Source organism: Sturnira hondurensis, unplaced genomic scaffold (genome assembly GCF_014824575.4).
Source record: "Sturnira hondurensis isolate 20B ecotype Veracruz unplaced genomic scaffold, ASM1482457v3 Scaffold0014384, whole genome shotgun sequence".
Classification (NCBI taxonomy): Eukaryota; Metazoa; Chordata; class Mammalia; order Chiroptera; family Phyllostomidae; genus Sturnira; species Sturnira hondurensis.
In genome coordinates, this window is record NW_028087015.1 from 4,972,682 (window position 1) to 4,990,827 (window position 18,146).

General features: G+C 37.3%; 2 protein-coding genes across 5 annotated transcripts in view; one reads left to right on the plus strand and one right to left on the minus strand.

The window, feature by feature from the left end:
• IPO11 (importin 11) overlaps window positions 1-18,146 on the minus strand; it is a 185,143-nt gene that overhangs the window by 3,879 nt on the left and 163,118 nt on the right. For 2 of the 4 annotated variants that reach the window (XM_037062876.1, XM_037062880.1), the window contains one exon: window positions 15,798-15,882. The exons of 1 other annotated variant lie outside the window; for it this stretch is intronic. In XM_037062876.1, coding sequence (XP_036918771.1) covers window positions 15,798-15,882 — 85 coding nt within the window. Of the gene's footprint in view, window positions 1-15,322; window positions 15,738-15,797; window positions 15,883-18,146 lie in introns of those variants that run through there. One more of the 4 variants, XM_037062877.1, reaches the window with a different exon arrangement.
• Window positions 8,259-8,922, plus strand: LOC118998616 (prothymosin alpha-like). Its single transcript, XM_037062881.1, has one exon. The coding sequence runs from the start codon at window positions 8,402-8,404 to the stop codon at window positions 8,732-8,734; it is 333 nt and encodes a 110-aa protein (XP_036918776.1). The 5' UTR covers window positions 8,259-8,401; the 3' UTR covers window positions 8,735-8,922.

The window sequence follows — 18,146 nt, forward strand, 5'->3', positions numbered from 1 at the left end:
AGCTTTCTAATGTAATAATTACCATATTTTACCATTTATAATGTGCACCCACAATTCTGGCCCAAACTCTGAGAAAGCAAATCTTTTGCTTTCATCTTTTAATTCAATTATTCATTTACATTTAGAAACAAAACAGATTATCATATTCCAGAGTATTATTCTGCATTTAGATAGTTACTACTTTCTAGAGTTATACTTTTAACATATAAGCACAAACAAAAGAATTAAAAACATTTATAGAGAATTAGTACTACCCATACTTATAATGTATAAGTATATAATGTACATAATTATTTTTCCCTCAAAAACTGGGCAAAAAAGTGTACATTATACATGACAAAATATGGTACAATTAAAATAAATGTACTATTGAAAAAAATACACTGCGAAGGCAGATGTGAAGTAGATGCCTGTCTACTGTAAATAATGGGAGGATAATTATTTTTCTGATCCTGTCAGCCAAGTACGGTTGACCATGGAAGAATGTGGGAGTGAAGGGCACCTGCCCCTATGTCCCCCATGCNTGTACATAATTATTTTTCCCTCAAAAATTGGGCAAAAAAGTGTACACTATACATGACAAAATATGGTACAATTAAAATAAATGTACTATTGAAAAAAATACACTGCGAAGGCAGATGTGAAGTAGATGCCTGTCTACTGTAAATAATGGGAGGATAATTATTTTTCTGATCCTGTCAGCCAAGTACGGTTGACCATGGAAGAATGTGGGAGTGAAGGGCACCTGCCCCTATGTCCCCCATGCAGTTAAAAATCCACAGATAACTTTTTACTCCCCCCAAACGTATTACCAGCTTACATTGACCAGAAGTCTTACTGAAAACATAAGCAGTCAATTAACGTATTTTTATGTTGTTTGTACTGTATGTATTCTTACAATAAAGCAAGCTAGAGAAAAGCTGTGATTACTAAAATAATGAGAAAGCACGTTTACAGGATTGTACTGTATTTATCCACACCGTAAGTTCACATCATCTGTCAGTGCCTACGTCAGTACTGCCCTACACGATACACTGTAGATATGATACATGTCACTAACACTAGACATAAAAAATGAGACGATGTGAAAAAGAAAGTCATATTTCTTTATGGGGTATAACAATTCATGCATTGATAATGAAGAAGTAGCAATAAACTGATTTATGGTAACCATGTATAATTGATACTATTGGTTCATAATAAACTAGCTTGTACATTAATGACTTAAACACAAAAATTTTGTCATACAGTATTACAGTCATATTCATAATATAGTACACTGAAAACACTGTTACATTTTTTAAAAAGCCACTCACCTGTGATGATAGGCTGATACTTAGTTTCTCCAATTGCAAGAGAAGCATAAGATACAGTAACATAATCCTTTAAAAGCAAAGTTATAAAATAGTAAAAAAAACCCCAACATGTTAATAATTTTAAGTTAAATACCACTCACCTTATGCCAATGTGAGGACAGGCTATCCACATCCACACCAATCTTGCACACAATGCGTTACACGATGAATCCTTAAACAATGACGACACAAAAACGCCTCACAGTACCATACAGTTAATAAATTTATTAGTTATTATCACATAGGACACAGCAGTTAAGTTTATTAACTCTATGGCATGATGATCATTCACTATTCATTAAGTGGAAGTGGATATCATAAAGATCTTCCTCTTGTCTTCGTGCTGAGTCGGAGGAAGAGGAGGACAAGGGACAGGGGAAGGCGGCGGAGGGGTTGGTCTTGCTGTCTCAGAGGTGGGGCAGGCAGCAGAAGGGGAGGCAGGGCAGGTAGACACGTTTAGTGTGCTCCACAGCAATGCACAGTCATTTCTGTCTTTTTTGCTTTTTCGTTTCTCTGTAACTGTTTCTAAATAGTATCAATCCTTTTTCCACTTGTTTGTTTTAGTTTCAGTGCCCAGGCCACAGAGGGTCCATGTTAAAGAAGGCAGTCTTGAACAGCCAGAACACTTCTGCCAGACTGTCTAATGTCAATTTGTTTCCTGGCACCACCTCTGCATTTTCTTCCTCATTGTCTGGAGTGGAAACACTCCTCTCCATCAAGCTGTCTTCTATTAATCCCTCTGGTGTGGTGTCTATTAGCTCTTGAATTTCCACAAGATCCGTATCTTGAAACCCTTTACCCCGACACTTTCTTTGTTTTTTTAACCAGATCTACAATTTCTGCCATGATTTCCTTTATTGGCTCTGTCATAATCCTAGTCAGTCATGCAAAACATCTGGATAGTTTTCTCCAGCAGGAATTTATTGTTCTGGTATGATGGCTTTCACAGCTTTTTCTGTAACAACGATGTCATCTTCAGTGGTGCAATGCTTCCAGACTTTCACGATGTTCTCTGTAGTGGGGTTCTCTTTCATAGCATTGACTATTTTTTCCACAGAAGTGTCGAGTGGAATGAGCCTTGTTAAAAGTCCTTATGACTCCTGGACCTAGAAGCTGAATTAGAGACATTGTGTTGAGGCAAGTAGATCACGGAGACGTACCTTCAGTGTGAACTCAGGAGGTTTTGGTGGCCAGGGCATTGTCTAATATCCAAAGAACTTTAAATGGCAGTCGCTTGCTAGAAAGCTACTTCCTGGCTTCAGGGACAAAGCATCGATGGGAGCAATCCAGAAAAGGGGTTCTTGTTGTCTAGATTTCTTGTTGTATGGCCAAAAGACTGGCAGCCGGTGTTCACCTTTTTCCTTTCAGTCTCAGGGTTTAGCAGCTTTACAGACAAGGCAGTCCTGATCATAAACCCAACTGCATTTGCACAAAACAGATCTGGCCTATTCCTTCCTACCCTAAATCCTAGTGCTTGTTTTTCTTCCTTACTAATAAATGTCCTCACTAATAAATGGTACTTGTATCCAGAATAGAACGCTTTTGTCTGCATTAGAAACCTGTTCAGGCTGATATCCTTTCTCCTCAGTAATTTTCTTAATGATGTCTAGGAACTCATCTGCTGCCTCTTGGTCAGCAGAAACTACTTCTTGTTACTTTGATATATTTTTAAACCAAACCTCTTTCTAAAATTATCAAATGAACCTTTGCTGGTATTAAATTCTCCAGTTTTTGATCCTTCACCTTCCTTTTAAGTTCTCATATAATGAGTTCATTTTTTCTTGAATCACATTAGAGTCTTTAGTATGCCCTTCTTATAGCAATCCTGCGCTCACGTAAAAGCTGCACTTTCAATAAAAGTTAAAAAGGTATTTCGCAAAAAATCTAGTTTTTGCACCTGCTGGTGTAGCTGTAGCGATGGCATCATAAATTCCCTTTTCTTCTTTTATGACAGTCCTTATGCTGGATTCTTTTATCTCGAAATGGTGGGAACCACAGCAGCAGACCTCTCATTTCATGCAATTCGACTTTTTTTGCTGTGTCATGACTTTTCTCTGCTTCTTGGGCACAATTCTGGCATCACCAGTGGCACTTGGTATGGGTCCCATGGTATTTCAAGGTTTACAGTACTGAACGAACATGATGAAAAATACATGAGGATTGCACGAGATCAGTTTTCATTGAGATGCACAATGTACTGGAGAGAGAAACTGCTCAGGGATCAGCGTTGCACGGAGTTTCAAGCAGATACTGGACAGCACCTGAGCCCAGCGCCACAGCTCCAGGAGGTAGCTACAGAATTATTACAGAAGTAGAGCATATCCTGCAGTTAGCTTTATGCATCTTTACATACAGTATTATGATTTAATGCTGCATCTTTACATTTGTTTACAATTCTCTCAATTGTGAATAATGCCATGTAGTGTTGTGTTAATGGGTGTTAAGTTTTAAAAAATTTTACTTTTATAATAAATTTGCGTGTTTTATAGTAGTAAATAATAAAACAGATAAGTATCTACACATATTTTAGATATTCCTGACATATATGTTTTTCTCATTTTTTTGGTATTTCTAGGTTACATGGTTTGTCTGCAAATTTTCAAATTCTCACAAAACTCAAAAAAATTTTCCATAAAACTTGTTGAAAAAAATCTGCATATAAATGGATTCACGTAATTCAAACCTATGTTGTTCAAGGTTGAACTGTATAACCAAAAACCCTGGACATTATATAAAAAACTTCAGACTCTAGAAGGTGGAGGAAAGAAGGCAGACTGATTGGGGACCCCAAAACCAAGGGACAACCAGTGCCAAGTGCCCCGGCTATCTTCTCAAGTCATACATCCCGCATCTGGAGCCGAAGGAACCGGCAACCTGGAAAACACCAACAAGCATGCACACGAAAAGCTTCTCCAAAAAGCATGCTCTGTGCCCTGAGAACCAGGAAAAGGACCACAGAGCAACACAAAAAACTTTTAGATAAGAATTGGTCTACTTCAGCTCAACGCCACGGAATGAGCTGTGGCCCCACCCCCACTCAGCGGGGCTGTTACAAGGATTTGGCCCACGCACTCCCCAACAGCATCTGTAGCAGCACACTGGGTATTATCCGAGGAACTTTATTAACAAATGCTGATGTCTTAGTTCCACTTCTAGAGATTCTGAGTTAACCGGTTTCAGGCCCCAAGATTTAAAATATGCTCTCACAGTCATTCTAATGTACATCCAAGACAGAGAAACACAGCTATAGAAATTTTTAAAAAAAACAGTTTTGAGGACTAACATCTCAAGTGAACCCAACAAACATCTGTAATATTTTCATATTCATGAAAAGTAAAATAATATAGGTAATAGACCAAAACACATGCCACTTAAAAAACCCATTCACCACCACCAATTTTTAGGAGCTTTTCAGGCTTCCTTTCTTGTTTAGCTCCAGTCTGGCAGCTGGAGCTCCTGTAGTTGTACCACATGCACAGGAGGCAATGTCGTGATTTTCCCCCCCATTGTCTAAATCCCCTACTGTTCAAAAGTTTAATGAAGCTGTAAAATTTTTTTTTTCTTTTCACTAAAAAAATTTCAATTGCAATTGACATTCAACATTATATTAGTTTCAGGCATAGAGCATGGTGGTTAGATCTTAATGTAATTTATGAAGTGATCACTCGATAAATCTAGTACCGATCTGACACTGTACAGAGTAGTTATTATAATACTGCTGACTATATCCCCTAAGCTTTACATCCCCATGACTATTCTCACTGCTAATTTGTAGTTCTTAATCCTTCCACCATTTTTTACCAGCCATCCAACCCCTTCCCATCTGACATCTACCAGCTTGTTCTCTGTATCCATGATTCTGTTTCTGTTTTGTTCATTTATTTAGTTTGTTAGATTACACATATGAGTGAAATCAAATGGTATTTATTCTTCTCTGTCTGACTTATTTCACTTAGCCTGACACCCTGTGGGTCATCGGTGTTGTTGCAAATGGGTAAGATTTCATTCTCTTCTACAGCCAAGTAGTATTCTATTGTGTATGTATCCATTTGTCTTTTGATTGGAACATTTAATCTATTTGGATTTAAATGGATAGTTATGTAGTTATTGCCATTTTATTAAATGTTTTCTAATTGTTTTTCTAAAAATTCTTCATTCCCAAATGATAATGCATGAAATCCTTTAAAATTTGTACTCAAAATTAATCAAATTAATTTTTTACTGCATCAAGGAGATTTTAAATAGCAGTGGCTCCAAAGAACACCAACACGGGGATTTACGGTAGTGAAGAGCATGGCTGCTATGAGCACACTATGCTGTCAGTGCCCTTACTGTTGCTGGAATGCCAGCAGTTATACCCACCACCGGGTAGCAAATATTTCTTTTGCATGTGCAAATGCTCACACGATGAAAAAAAATCTCGGATTTTTATGAAATGGCTATACTCCTGGAAGGGTTTGGGGAACCCCCAGGTGTCTGTGGGCCGCCCATTAAAACTGCTCTGAAGAGGTAAGCGGGACAGACGCCGTTCAGGGTAAGGGCATCACATACACTATTAAAAAGTGATGCAAATTTAAATTTATGCACTTGAAAATATGCTCATGTATTTTTCATATTTAAGAAGAATCAAGTAGCATCATAAAATGCATAGTACTTCTAATTTGTGAACTACGTACAGATGTTAATATATGGATACAAAATGTTTGGAAAGATATATATCATGTTAGTAAAGGCTACCTTCAAGAAAGGATATTTCACATTATAATTTTGTGGTTTTAAAATAAAGATTACTTTTCTATTTTTTTTAAAAACCTCTTCAAAATAGGAACTTCCTTATGTAGTACAATGCTTTGAAAAGGCTTACTTCCCCTTTCCTCAAAAGATAGGCTCTCTGTATAAAAACAAAATTCGCATTACGAATAATTTACTGAGAAAAAGAAAAAAGCAGAAAGGAAAAGAAAGAACACAAGTCTAGTGATGGTCCCTGGGGTCTTATCTAAATTACTGAAAATAAGTTCTTCCAAACTAGGCCACATTCTTCATCTATAAGCATAGAGACTTTATTTACACTGTATCAATGCCACTTTGTTAAAGTTTGCAAGTAAACATGGGCAAAGTTACTGAACTCTTCCTGATTAAGGTTTTTTAGTAACAATGCAAGTAAATAATGAAGAAATAGTGAGGCTACCCACTTTTTAATACTCAAGAACAATACTGATGTCAGTAGGCAATTAATCTGAAATCCCCAAAACCAAAACTCAGAAGCCATCATTCTATTTAGTTCCAAGGGCTTTTTCAGTAGAATTTTCTTTCTTTTGATTACTATTATTTTGGTTACTATTACTATTGATTACTATTACTGTGAAAAATCTTAACTCCTGGATCACAAACTATTTTTTGATTAACATTTTAGTTCTATCACAAAAAGAACTGCTATCTCAGGAGCTGCCTGGTTATCAATTTGAGTCTCTATGATACCTTGGATTATTTCATTTCACTATTTCCTAACCTCTTGCATTGTTTTAATGTCACTTGCAACTGCAGGTTGTAAGAGCTAAATTACTCATTGCAACCATGTATTTCTAAGATTTTGGAAAGGTTTAACATTGATTTTTAGTCTCACTTGTAAGGAAAGTTGTATAAAATCTGCAACTTAAAATATTTACTACTTTTTATACAGTCAGCCTTAGGTAAATGTATGTCTTACGACAGCCTTTTGTGTATTTCAGCATCACCTAGAAATGAAGGTAAGGGATGCATATCAACAAGCAGCAAAAAACATTTAGAACTTGGAGAGACAGGTAGAATTTGAGCAAAGCACAGATAAAAAACAAATCCTCCCATTTGAAACTGGCTTTGCTAATGGAATTGAATATTTTTAAAGAGTATGTATTATTGATCAACATGCACCAGCAGATAGGTTCTGTGGGCAGATATTCAAGCTCACAGAGTAAACACTAATTACAAAGAGCAATGCTTTGCACATGGCAAGCATTCACAAATGCACATGAAACAAACACAACAGCAAAATCGTTTGTTTTGAAGAGGCTACTGTATTGCCATTGTGTGAGGTCAAAAGTAGCAGTTGTGTAACTAGGGCAGGTAGGATTATTTAGTGCCTGACTATGAGTAAACATAAGAGAACTGCTTTTAAGAGGACGAATGTGTATCAGGATTTGCACACATTTTAAATGAAATGGATCTTATGGTAAACAGATTTGGCTGAAAATAAGTGAGTGACAACATATAACTAATAAGCAGATAAGTGATAGGGACATACTTTAACAGTACAATTGCTTTCTTTGTAAAATGAGAAGTAATAATTTATAATCACTGTTTTTAAACTGTTATTTAAGATTAAAAGTTAAGAATTAAGTTTTGAAGATTTCTAGGAGGCAAAGGGACAAATTACCTTTTACAATGCTTTTATTAGAATATCAGTAAAAATATATTCATAATAATTTAGACCTATCTGATTTCCTTAACAAACCAGCTTCTGAATAGGTTGGCCATTTCTTATTATTCATCTCCAAGCTTTAAAAATCACTATATATCAAATGCAGATGAGAAAAATGAAATCACTTCATCAATTCAAAATGGGGGGGCTGTGTGGGAATCAGATGGAAAGTCATGAAGTAACAAATGTGAAAACTTTTTAAAATGATTATAAAGCATTCAAGCCTATACTTTTGTAGATTCATTGAAGCAGTAGCATAAAAAGTATTGTCATATTATAACGATAATGTAAAACAAATCTGACAATTAGCATAAGATTTTCAGGATTCATCCATAATACTGTTAGGAATTGATTATGTGAATACCCTGTAAATATTTCACATTGTCCTTGAATAAAGAAAAATCAGCCCACTGGCTGCTCTGAAAAGCCATCTCTGCATCGTTCCTGCGTCTGCCTCTCAACTCGCTGCAGCCACCTGCGCCGCGCGCCTCCTAAGTCGCAGCGGACTCCGGCGGCTTTTTCGCCAGAGTCCTCGAACTCTCGCTTTTTTTTTTTTAATTCACTGCATAGGATCACCGGCGTGCCCACCATGCCAGACGCGGCCGTTGATAGCAGCTCCGAGATCACTACCAAGGACTTAAAGGAGAAGAAGGAAGTAGTGGAGGAGGCAGAGAACGGAAGACATGCACCTGCTAATGGCAACGCTAATGAGGAAAATGGGGAGCAGGAGGCTGACAATGAGGTAGATGAAGAAGAGGAAGAAGGAGGGGAGGAGGACGAAGAGGAGGAGGAAGGCGATGGTGAGGAAGAGGATGGAGATGAAGATGAGGAAGCTGAGGCAGCTATAGGCAAACGGGCAGCTGAAGATGATGAGGATGACGATGTTGACACCAAGAAGCAGAAGACCGACGAGGATGACTAGACAGTAAGAAGGGAAAAGTTAAACTTAAAAAAGGCCGCCGTGACCTATTCACCCTCCACTTCCCGTCTCAGAATCTAAACGTGGTCACCTTCGAGTAGAGAGTCCCGCCCGCCCACCGCAGGCAGTGCCACCCGCAGATGACATGTGCTCTCCACACCCAACCAAAACCACAACGTGAATTTGCAACAGGGGAGGAAAAAACCAAAACTTCCAAGGCCCTGCTTTTTTTCTTAAAAGTACTTTAAAAAGGAAAATTTGTTTGTATTTTTTATTTACATTTTATATTTTTGTGCATATTGTTAGGGGTTAGCCATTTTTAATGAGCTCAAGATGACCAGACCAGCCTTTGGAGCGTTCCCTGTCCTACTTCCACCTTTACTTGTGCTGTGACCATGTTCATTATAATCTCAAAGGAGAAAAAAAACCTTGTAAAAAAAGCAAAAACAACAACAAAAAAACAATCTTATTCCGAGCATTCCAGTAACTTTTTGTGTATGTACTTAGCTGTACTATAAGTAGTTGGTTTGTATGAGATGGTTAAAAAGGCCAAAGATAAAAGGTTGCTTTTTTTTCCTTTTTTTGTCTATGAAGTTGCTGTTTATTTTTTTTGGCCTGTTTGATGTATGTGTGAAACAATGTTGTCCAACAATAAACCGGAATTTTATTTTGCTGAGTTGTTCTAACAAAAAAAAAATCAGAAGAAAAGATATCTATTATTATCAAAATAAAACAAGCACTTTACAAATTAGGTAGAGATTAAATAAAACTTTTTATTTTCAATAATAAAAATTTATTCTAAAAATTGTTTTAGTACTATGAAATTAAAACAAATGGTATTTTTCTTTTAGAATTTTAAAGATGCTTGCCTGCACTGTTTCTAATGAGAAATTTGCTATCGTTTTTACCTGTTTTCCCCTCTGACTATTCCAAAGACATTCCCTGTAACACTGGACTGAAGTGGCAATATGATTATGGTACACATTGATGAAGTCTTCCTGTTTCCTGTGCTTGGAAGATCTCTGAGATTCTCGGATCTGTGAGTTCACAGCTTTCAATAAATTTGAAAAAAAATTACCATTTACCAATTATTATTATTATTTTTTAAATTTAAGTTGTATTTTATTGTTTATGCTATTACAGTTGTCCCAATTTTCCTCCCTCTGTTCCCTACACTGAGTCCCCCCCCACCCCACCTTCAGGCAATTCCGACACTGTTGTCCACGTCCATGGGTCATGCACATATGTTCTTTGGCTATTGTATTCCCTATGCTATTTACACCCCTCCGACTATTCCGCAACAGCTCATTTGTACTTCTCACTCCCTTTACCTTTATGGCCGATCCTCCGGCGACTCCCTTCCCATCTGTCAGCCATCAAAACATTCTCTGTATCCATGATTCAGTTTCTGCTCTGCTTGTTCATTCATTTCGTTTTTTACATTCAATTGTTGACAGATATCTAGTTATTGCTATTTTATTTTTCATATTTTTATCTTCTTTTTCTTAAAGAAGTACTTTTAATATTTTAAGTAATAATGCTTTGGTGGTAATGAACTCCTTTAGTTTTCTGTTGTCTGGAAAAGTCTTTTTCTGTCTTTCAATTCTAAATAATAGCTTTGCTGAGTAGAGAAATGTTAGCTGTGGGTGCTTGCTTTTCATCACTTTGAATATTTCTCACCAATACCTTCTAGATTGCAGTTTCTTTTGAGAAATCAGCTGACAGTCTTATGGGAGCTTCCTTGTAGATAATTGCTTTTTTTTCTTTGTGCTTTTCATATTCTCTCTGTCTTTTAACTTCGGCATTTTAACTATAATGTTTCTTGGCATGGGCCTCTTTGGGTCTATCTTGTTTGGGACTCTGTGTGCTTCCTGGACCTGTATGTATGTCTATTTCCTTCATGAAGTTAGAAAAGTTTCCTGTCACTATTTTTTTCAAATAGACTTCCAATCTCTTGTGCTCTCTCTTCTTCTTCCATCATCTCCATGATGCAAATGTGGGTATGCTTGAAGTTGTCACAGAGGCTCTTTACACCATCCTCATGATTTTTGAATTTTTCTTTCTTTTCGCTGTTTTCTTAAAATATATTTTACTGATTATGCCATTACAGTTGTCCTATTTCCCCCCTTTATTCCCCTCCACCCTGCATACCCCCTCACCCACCATTCCCCCCGTTAGTTTATATCCATATGTCACAGTTCTTTAGATTCTATATTTCCCATACTATTCTTGTCCTACCCCTATTTTCTACCTACCGTCTATGCTACTTATTCCCTGTATCTTCTCCCCCCTTTTCCTCCTCCCATTCCCCTGTTGCTAACCCTCCATGTGATCTCCATTTCTGTGGCTCCGCTCCTGTTTTAGGAGTCTACTTAGTTTGCTTTTGTTTTAGGTGTGGTTGTTAACAACTGTGAGTTTACTGTCCTTTCACTGTTCGTATTTTTTATCTTCCTTTTCTTAGAAAAGTCCCTTTAACATTTCATATAATAAGGCTTGGTGATGATGAACTCCTTGAATTTGATCTTATCTGAGAAGCACTTTATCTGCCCTTACATTCTAAACGAAAGCTTTGCTGGACAGAGCAATCGTGGCTGTAGGTCTTTGGATTTCATGACTTGGAATACTTCTTTCCAGCCCCTTCTTGCCTGGAAGGTCTCTTTTGAGAAATCAACTGACAGTCTGATGGGAACTCCTTTGTAGGTGACTGTCCCCTTGTCTCTTCTAGAATTCTCTCCTTCATTTTTATCTTGGCTAATGTAATTCTGATGTGCCTTGGTGTGTTCCTTCTTGGGTCCAACTTCTTAGGGACTCTGAGCTTCCTGGATTTCCTGGGAGTCTATTGCCGTTTGCCAGATTGGGAAAGTTCTCCTTTATTATTTGTTCAAATAAGTTTTCTACTTGTTGCTCTTCCTCTTCCCTTCTGGTACCCCTATAATTAGGATATTGGAACATTTAAAGATGTCCTGGAGGTTCCTAAGCCTCTCATTTTTTAAAATTCTTGTTTCTTTATTCTTTTCTGTTTGGTCATTTTTTTCTTCCTTCTGGTCCACTCCCTTGATCTGAGTCCCAGTTTCCTTTCCATTACTATTGGTTTCCTGTGCATTTCTCTTCATTTCAATTAGTTTAGCCTTCATTTGTTCCTCTAATTTGGGACTAAAATCAACCAGATCTCCAGTATTTTGAACTGTGCATCTGATAGGTTGGCTATCTCTTGGTCACTTAGAAGTATTGGCTCTGGGGCTTTTGAGCTGTTCTTCCTGAACCATAATGTTTTGGTCTGTTCGTGCATATTACATATGAGGGGCGGAGCTTTAGGTCTTCACCATGACGGGCAACCCAGTGGCTGGGATGTGACTCTGTATGTGGGGGTGGGGTCAGAAAGGGGCAATGGTGCTTGTTCTGCTCTCTCTCGGATTTCAGTCCCCCCTGCTGCTTCCCACAAGAAACCGGGTCCCCCTGGTGCCAGCTCCCGGGTGTGTGGGTTTGTCTACCCTCCAGGACCCTGTGGGTCTCTCCAACGAACTCTCTGTGAGCCTGGGAGCCTCTCTCGGCACCTTGACCCTGAAATTTTTTCCAGTTGGTGCTTTTAGACTTTAATTCCTGGCACTGGGGCCCTAGCCTGCGCAGTCTGTCTCGCTGCTCGCTCCTTCACCTGGTTTATCTGTGTGCGAATGTGTGATCACAGTTAGCCAGCTGCCTTGCACCCTCACTGGGTCCCTCCCTTGCCACCCAACACCTGGGGTCTGCCAATCACTGCCTGTGTGCCTGGGTGGGTCCAGCCGCTTTTTCCTGCTGGGACCCCACTCCACCAGCAGCTGACTCCGTCCCTCTTACTGGTCTGGCTGAATGGTTTATTGTTGTCAGACTTCCACACAGTTCAATTTTCTGTGTTTTGGTTGTGTTTTTGTTACTAAAACTTTGTTGTCTTTGAACTTGGTTGTGTGAGGAGGCACAGTGTTTCCATCTATACCTCCACCTTGGCCGGAAGTCTCTATTTAACAATTATTTCTTCAAATACTTCTCCCTTCTCTCATTTGGGGACTTGGATTATTTGTATATTAAGCTGCTTGAAGTGTTTTTTTCCTCCCAGTCTTTTTTCATATTTTATTTTGTATAGTTTCTTTTTTTTTTAAAGATTTTATTTATTTATTTATCTTTAGAGGGGAAGGAGAGAGGGAGAGAAACATCAATGTATGGATGCCTTTTGTGCGCCCCCTGCTGGTAGTTAGCCTGCAAGGAACCAGCCTGCAACCCAGGTATGTGCCCTGACTGGGAATCGAACCACGATTGTCTGGTTCGCAGGCCCGCGCTCAATCCACTGAGCTACACCAGCCAGGGCTTATTTTGTATAGTTTCTATTGTTTTGTCTTAAAGTTCACTAATAATCTTTCTTTCCAGAATACCCAACCTGCATCCGTCTTGCCAATACTATAGGAAATTAACACTTGTGTCTAAGTTTATATGATGTGGGGATACTGTAGTTTTTAACCCCCAGAAGGCTGATGTGAGGCTTTTAATAGTACCTTCCAAGTGTGTACTTAACATACTCAGTCTTTTTCCTCTAGCTTCTTTACATAGGGAACACAAGGATAAAAACTGTTTTAATGATCCTTTCCATGAATTCTACCGCATGTGTCTTTTTGTGGGAAGTTTCAATGAACTTTTCTCCCTCAGCCAGGGGCACAAACCACCACGTCCTTCTCTAGCAAAGCAGCTCCTGCAATCAGACCTGCACCCGAGGCTGCTTTACGACAACACTAACAGTAAGCAAATCAGACTGTCAATCGCCCAGTTTCAGAACCAATCAGACACAGTATTCTTCCTAGTAAATAAATAGTTCCATTTGAAAATGAAAAAATCCTCTATGCTAGGTTTTTCTTTTAAGTATTAATTTATTATCATCTATAAGCAAACACTTCCTTTGAAACTACAACCAAGGAACACCTAGATCGTTCTCAAAAAATTTCTAATGTTAAAGATATCACAGAACAAGAATGATGACATAATTACTGAAAGAAAAGACATAATTTATACTTGTAACCCTGAAGATACAGTGAAACTAATTTTGTTTGTTATTGAAAAGTTATTGAAAAATTAGCCTTGTATTCATTATTCAGGAGCAAAATACATAATCCCAACACTAATCATAAATGCTATGCTATCATCAGCATAAAACTAAGAGTTACATCCATGGCACTGGAAATCTTAGTAGAAATAACAACATAAATCTATATCAAATAGCATGATGACTGATTTAAAATAAAATCAGCCATTTAAAAAATAGTTGTTCTATAAATCGATACTACCTATAATTAGAACAATAATGATAAAAATAACCAGCTTTCAAATAAAATTGAGGATTACAAAATTGAATCAAGGAATTTAGTGTATTTCTAAATTACATTCTTACACTGCTCTTAAGATAGTATTTCACTTACCGTCAAAATAAAGTTAGAATTAAAATTACTATTGTTTGATATTACTAATATATATAATGAAAAACAGATTTGGGTAGATTAACTTGCTAAGGATAGAACTACCAGACCAACTGATGAATAAAGTGTGCAAAAAACCTGATGACTAATTGGAAGCAGAATATCTATTATTTATAAGTTCAGAATCTTATAAAGACTAATGTTATACTTTGCTATAACACCAATGATAGAGTCAGGGCTTAAAAAAGAGGCAGTGAGAGACACAGGAAAAAACCATTTAGGTCATGACAAAAGGCTATTATCACTCCAAGTGAGGAAAATACAACGCCCATGGTTTAGGATACCAATCAACAGCCTCACTTAACAGGAGAAATAACTCCAGAGGTATACCCACGGCTGAATACTTCACTAGAATACTACATACTGAGAAAAGAAAGGAATAATGTTAAGAGCAAAAAAAAAAAATCATTTTTCAGCTCACAGGCCCTAGGAGTCCATTAATTCTCCCTGCATTTCTCAGATGAGGAAGTAGCCCTCAAGACACAAGGCGACTTGGAAAAAAAAAAAGAAACAAGGTGACTTGAGCAAGGTCACATTTAACAAACAGGACTAGAAACCAGGTCTTATGAATTCTTGGATATGGTTCTTTCCTCTACACTAGGTGCTAGGAAGGTTATCTCCAGCATAAAAGTGAAGTAAAATGGATCAAACTTAAAACACAGATTAAAAGAAGGCAGTCAGAGCAATGTAGTTTAGCTGTATGCTGAGGATGAAATCCTTGCAGTAGAAAGCTGAATAATTCAAGGAGTAAGTATCATGAGCAGACTAAAATATCAATGATAGCTAAAATTTACATAATTACTAGGTACTCAGCATTACCTAATGACATCTTACATATTAATTTATTTATTCTGCTTGTGAGGCAGATATTGCTTTTCTCATTTACAAATTAGAAAGAAGGCATAATGAAGCTAACTGGAGAGGCCAGGAGACTAACTAGAAGAGATTCCAGGAACAAAAAGACAGGGCAAGTTTATTTATGTATCTATTTTTTATTCATGTATTAAAATAAACATTTAAAAATTCAAGATTATAACTAATTTTAAAAGAAAGATACTTCAGATGTTTCCTTTTTTGTTCTATTTTTTCTTATCATATTTGGTAGCAAGAAGTAATAGTTTTCAAAAACAATTTAGCAGTTAATTTAAAGGCATCTTTATAAAATCCTGTGATGTATCTCTGAAAAAAATTCATTGCAAAGATCCAGGAATTAACTTGAAATGTGGCAACTTCAGTAAATCACCACAAAGCAGAAGACTCAGTATCACAAATCACAAAGGTTTGAGGGTCACATGTTTTCTGTAGGTAAAAGAACAAACCCTCTGCTTGGCTAAGATAAGAAACAATTATTTCGTATCAAGAATTAAACTTAACTTCTTGTATAAGGAATAAAATTAATCTGTTTCAGGAATAAATCCCAAATTTCAAAGCTCAGTTAGCTTACCTTTCCTTTGCAACAGGAGATAGATGGATGGATAGATACATGAATGGACCGACAGATACGTTCAGGCCTACAGAAAAGGATGATACAAGGTTCTCCCAAGTTTTTAGAAACTGCTTTCGTAACTCACCGTTTTTTTCCTCTTATCCTGTTCTGTGGGTGGTTCTTCATCTTCTGTTACTTTTGGTTCTTCAAGATGAGACATTAACATACAGCTATAGTTTTTTAAAAAAATGTTTTAAATAAATTTTTAAGACTTGAACATACTAAAAACAAACCCTCATATTACTGAGTCCATTAATGTTTCTATGTAACAAAAATGTACAGAATAGTCAGATAAGTTAGATTTATAAGTAAAAATAAATTTAATTACAAAAATATTTCACCTCAAAAAGTGCCACACCAAAAATATTTAGAACAATGTACTTCAGTATTTAAGAGAGTAAATTGTAAGATATTTATTTATAGGCAACTTTGAACCATATATCACTTGGCAAGCAAGGAGTACCCTTTTTGTCTTTCTAAAAAAATGACACACTTAAAATTAATACTCCTTTTACTACTGTTCATTTGCCTGTAGATTATTATACATGTTTCGTAACAGTAGCAATCACTTCAGACATAACATCATTAAACCACTACAGATTATGTAACAATCAACTCTGCTCCGAGTGACATTACCACTGCATCATGAGGAGCCTGTTCCCAATGGCACTTGTGCCTGCACAACAGTTACAAATCATTTTATTTTGATTATCTGCATCACTGCTCTTTACCATTAGCAGAGATAACAAATATAGTTTTTTAGTTAGTCAACACTGGGGCCAGGGAGACACGACATGAATAGTGTCTAGTGAATCAAGTTAATGGGAACAAACCTCACTGTTTCCTAGTTTAGAAGAATGGAATTTAGTAATTTATTTAGTAATTCACCCTAACCAATAAACTGTGGCAATGAAGCCTAGTTCCTCTTATATTTTTAGCAAATATAAGGGAAGGGCGATTCCTGAGCCAGCTTTGTAAATAATTTTTATTTCAGGATTGAGGACTGATTCGGACACCAGAACCTTGATCAGACTCACTGCTGCAGGGGACGTGAATGTCCTGTGTGTCCTATGCCCCACTATTAAAAGAAAACCATTTCTGAGCCACTGACTACAACCCAGTCAGTACACACGGGCAGGATCAAATAGTAAGAACCTTACACTGAAATCAGAAACCCTGAACAACAGCAAAAGTTCAATCCCCGACTCTGCATGGCCTTAACCTCTTCCAGCTGCCATACTTTTGTCCACTGGGACGTAAAGTGGTGCAGCACAACTAGCTGGCCAAGGGACTCAGGCACAAAGTGAGAAATCCCTATATTACTGTTTCAAACCAAAAGCTATTTTAAAAATTGAAATGTCTCAGAAAAGTCTAGATCCCAGTTTGCATTTTAGAACTAAGTAATATGATGGGGTTCTTTCGCAATAGTAATTTTATGCCTGCTGTAGACTTGAGCTCTAACTGCAATGAATCTGGATCTCCAAGGAGCTATGCTTTGTAATGAATCAAATTCTTTCACTGCATTCCAAAATCTGTTAACTTACTTGTATAGTAAAAACTCTCTGTTCTCCTTTACCAGAATAAAAAGATGTATCATGTTAATAATGAAGTATATTCTGGATATAAATATACAACATACACATTTTTTTCCTCATTAACTACACACTACGCACAGAGCAGAATGTTTTGCTTTGCAGCCCTGCAAACTGCATTAATTTGGAACTCTGGAAAGTGGAAAATAAAAAAAATTTTTTTTGAATTGACAAGACCCAAGTTAGAATTCCTTCCTACAGCTAAATTAAAAGTCAAATCTTATTTTGTTGACAAAGATTAAAGACAGGGAAGTGATATTCACATATAAGGCATAGTGAGAACGAAATCATTTCCAATCAGCTAAAATGCATGGGCTGTGAATGTAATACTAGCAACACAATGGTAACAACAGTTTAAGATGGGGAGGACGGACATGTGCATGCGGGCAGCCACCCCACACCCTCCACTCCCTCATTGCATGGAACCAGGCTCTCCAGCCCATGTTAGCACCTTTTCCAACAAGAAACTCTAATGTGCCAAATGACCAACACTGTTGGCATGCGAGTCAAAGCTTTGACAATTATTATGTTTAAATGTATTTGTAATAACACCTTTTACTTAACCCACACAACTCACTTCTGGATGCTATAATAAAAGCAGAACTGACAACAGTGTTCAATGGAATCTGTGGGAGACACTTTGGTTGCCTGAATTTGTCCAGTTATCCTCCTCTTCCGTGGCACCAGATGCTTCAGCTGATCCTGGCCCCACTGCCAGCGGCTCAAGAAGCAATCAGATGAACACAAGTCCCCTGGTCAATGATGCCTTCAGCAGGAGCATGTTTAACAAACCCTAGCCAATTAGACATGAAGTCTGATGAAGCAACTTCTAGGAAAGGTTT

What these genes read in the sequence shown, in the direction of transcription:
- LOC118998616 (XM_037062881.1), top strand. Translation starts at nt 8,402, where the DNA reads ATGCCAGACGCGGCCGTTGATAGCAGCTCCGAGATCACTACCAAGGAC.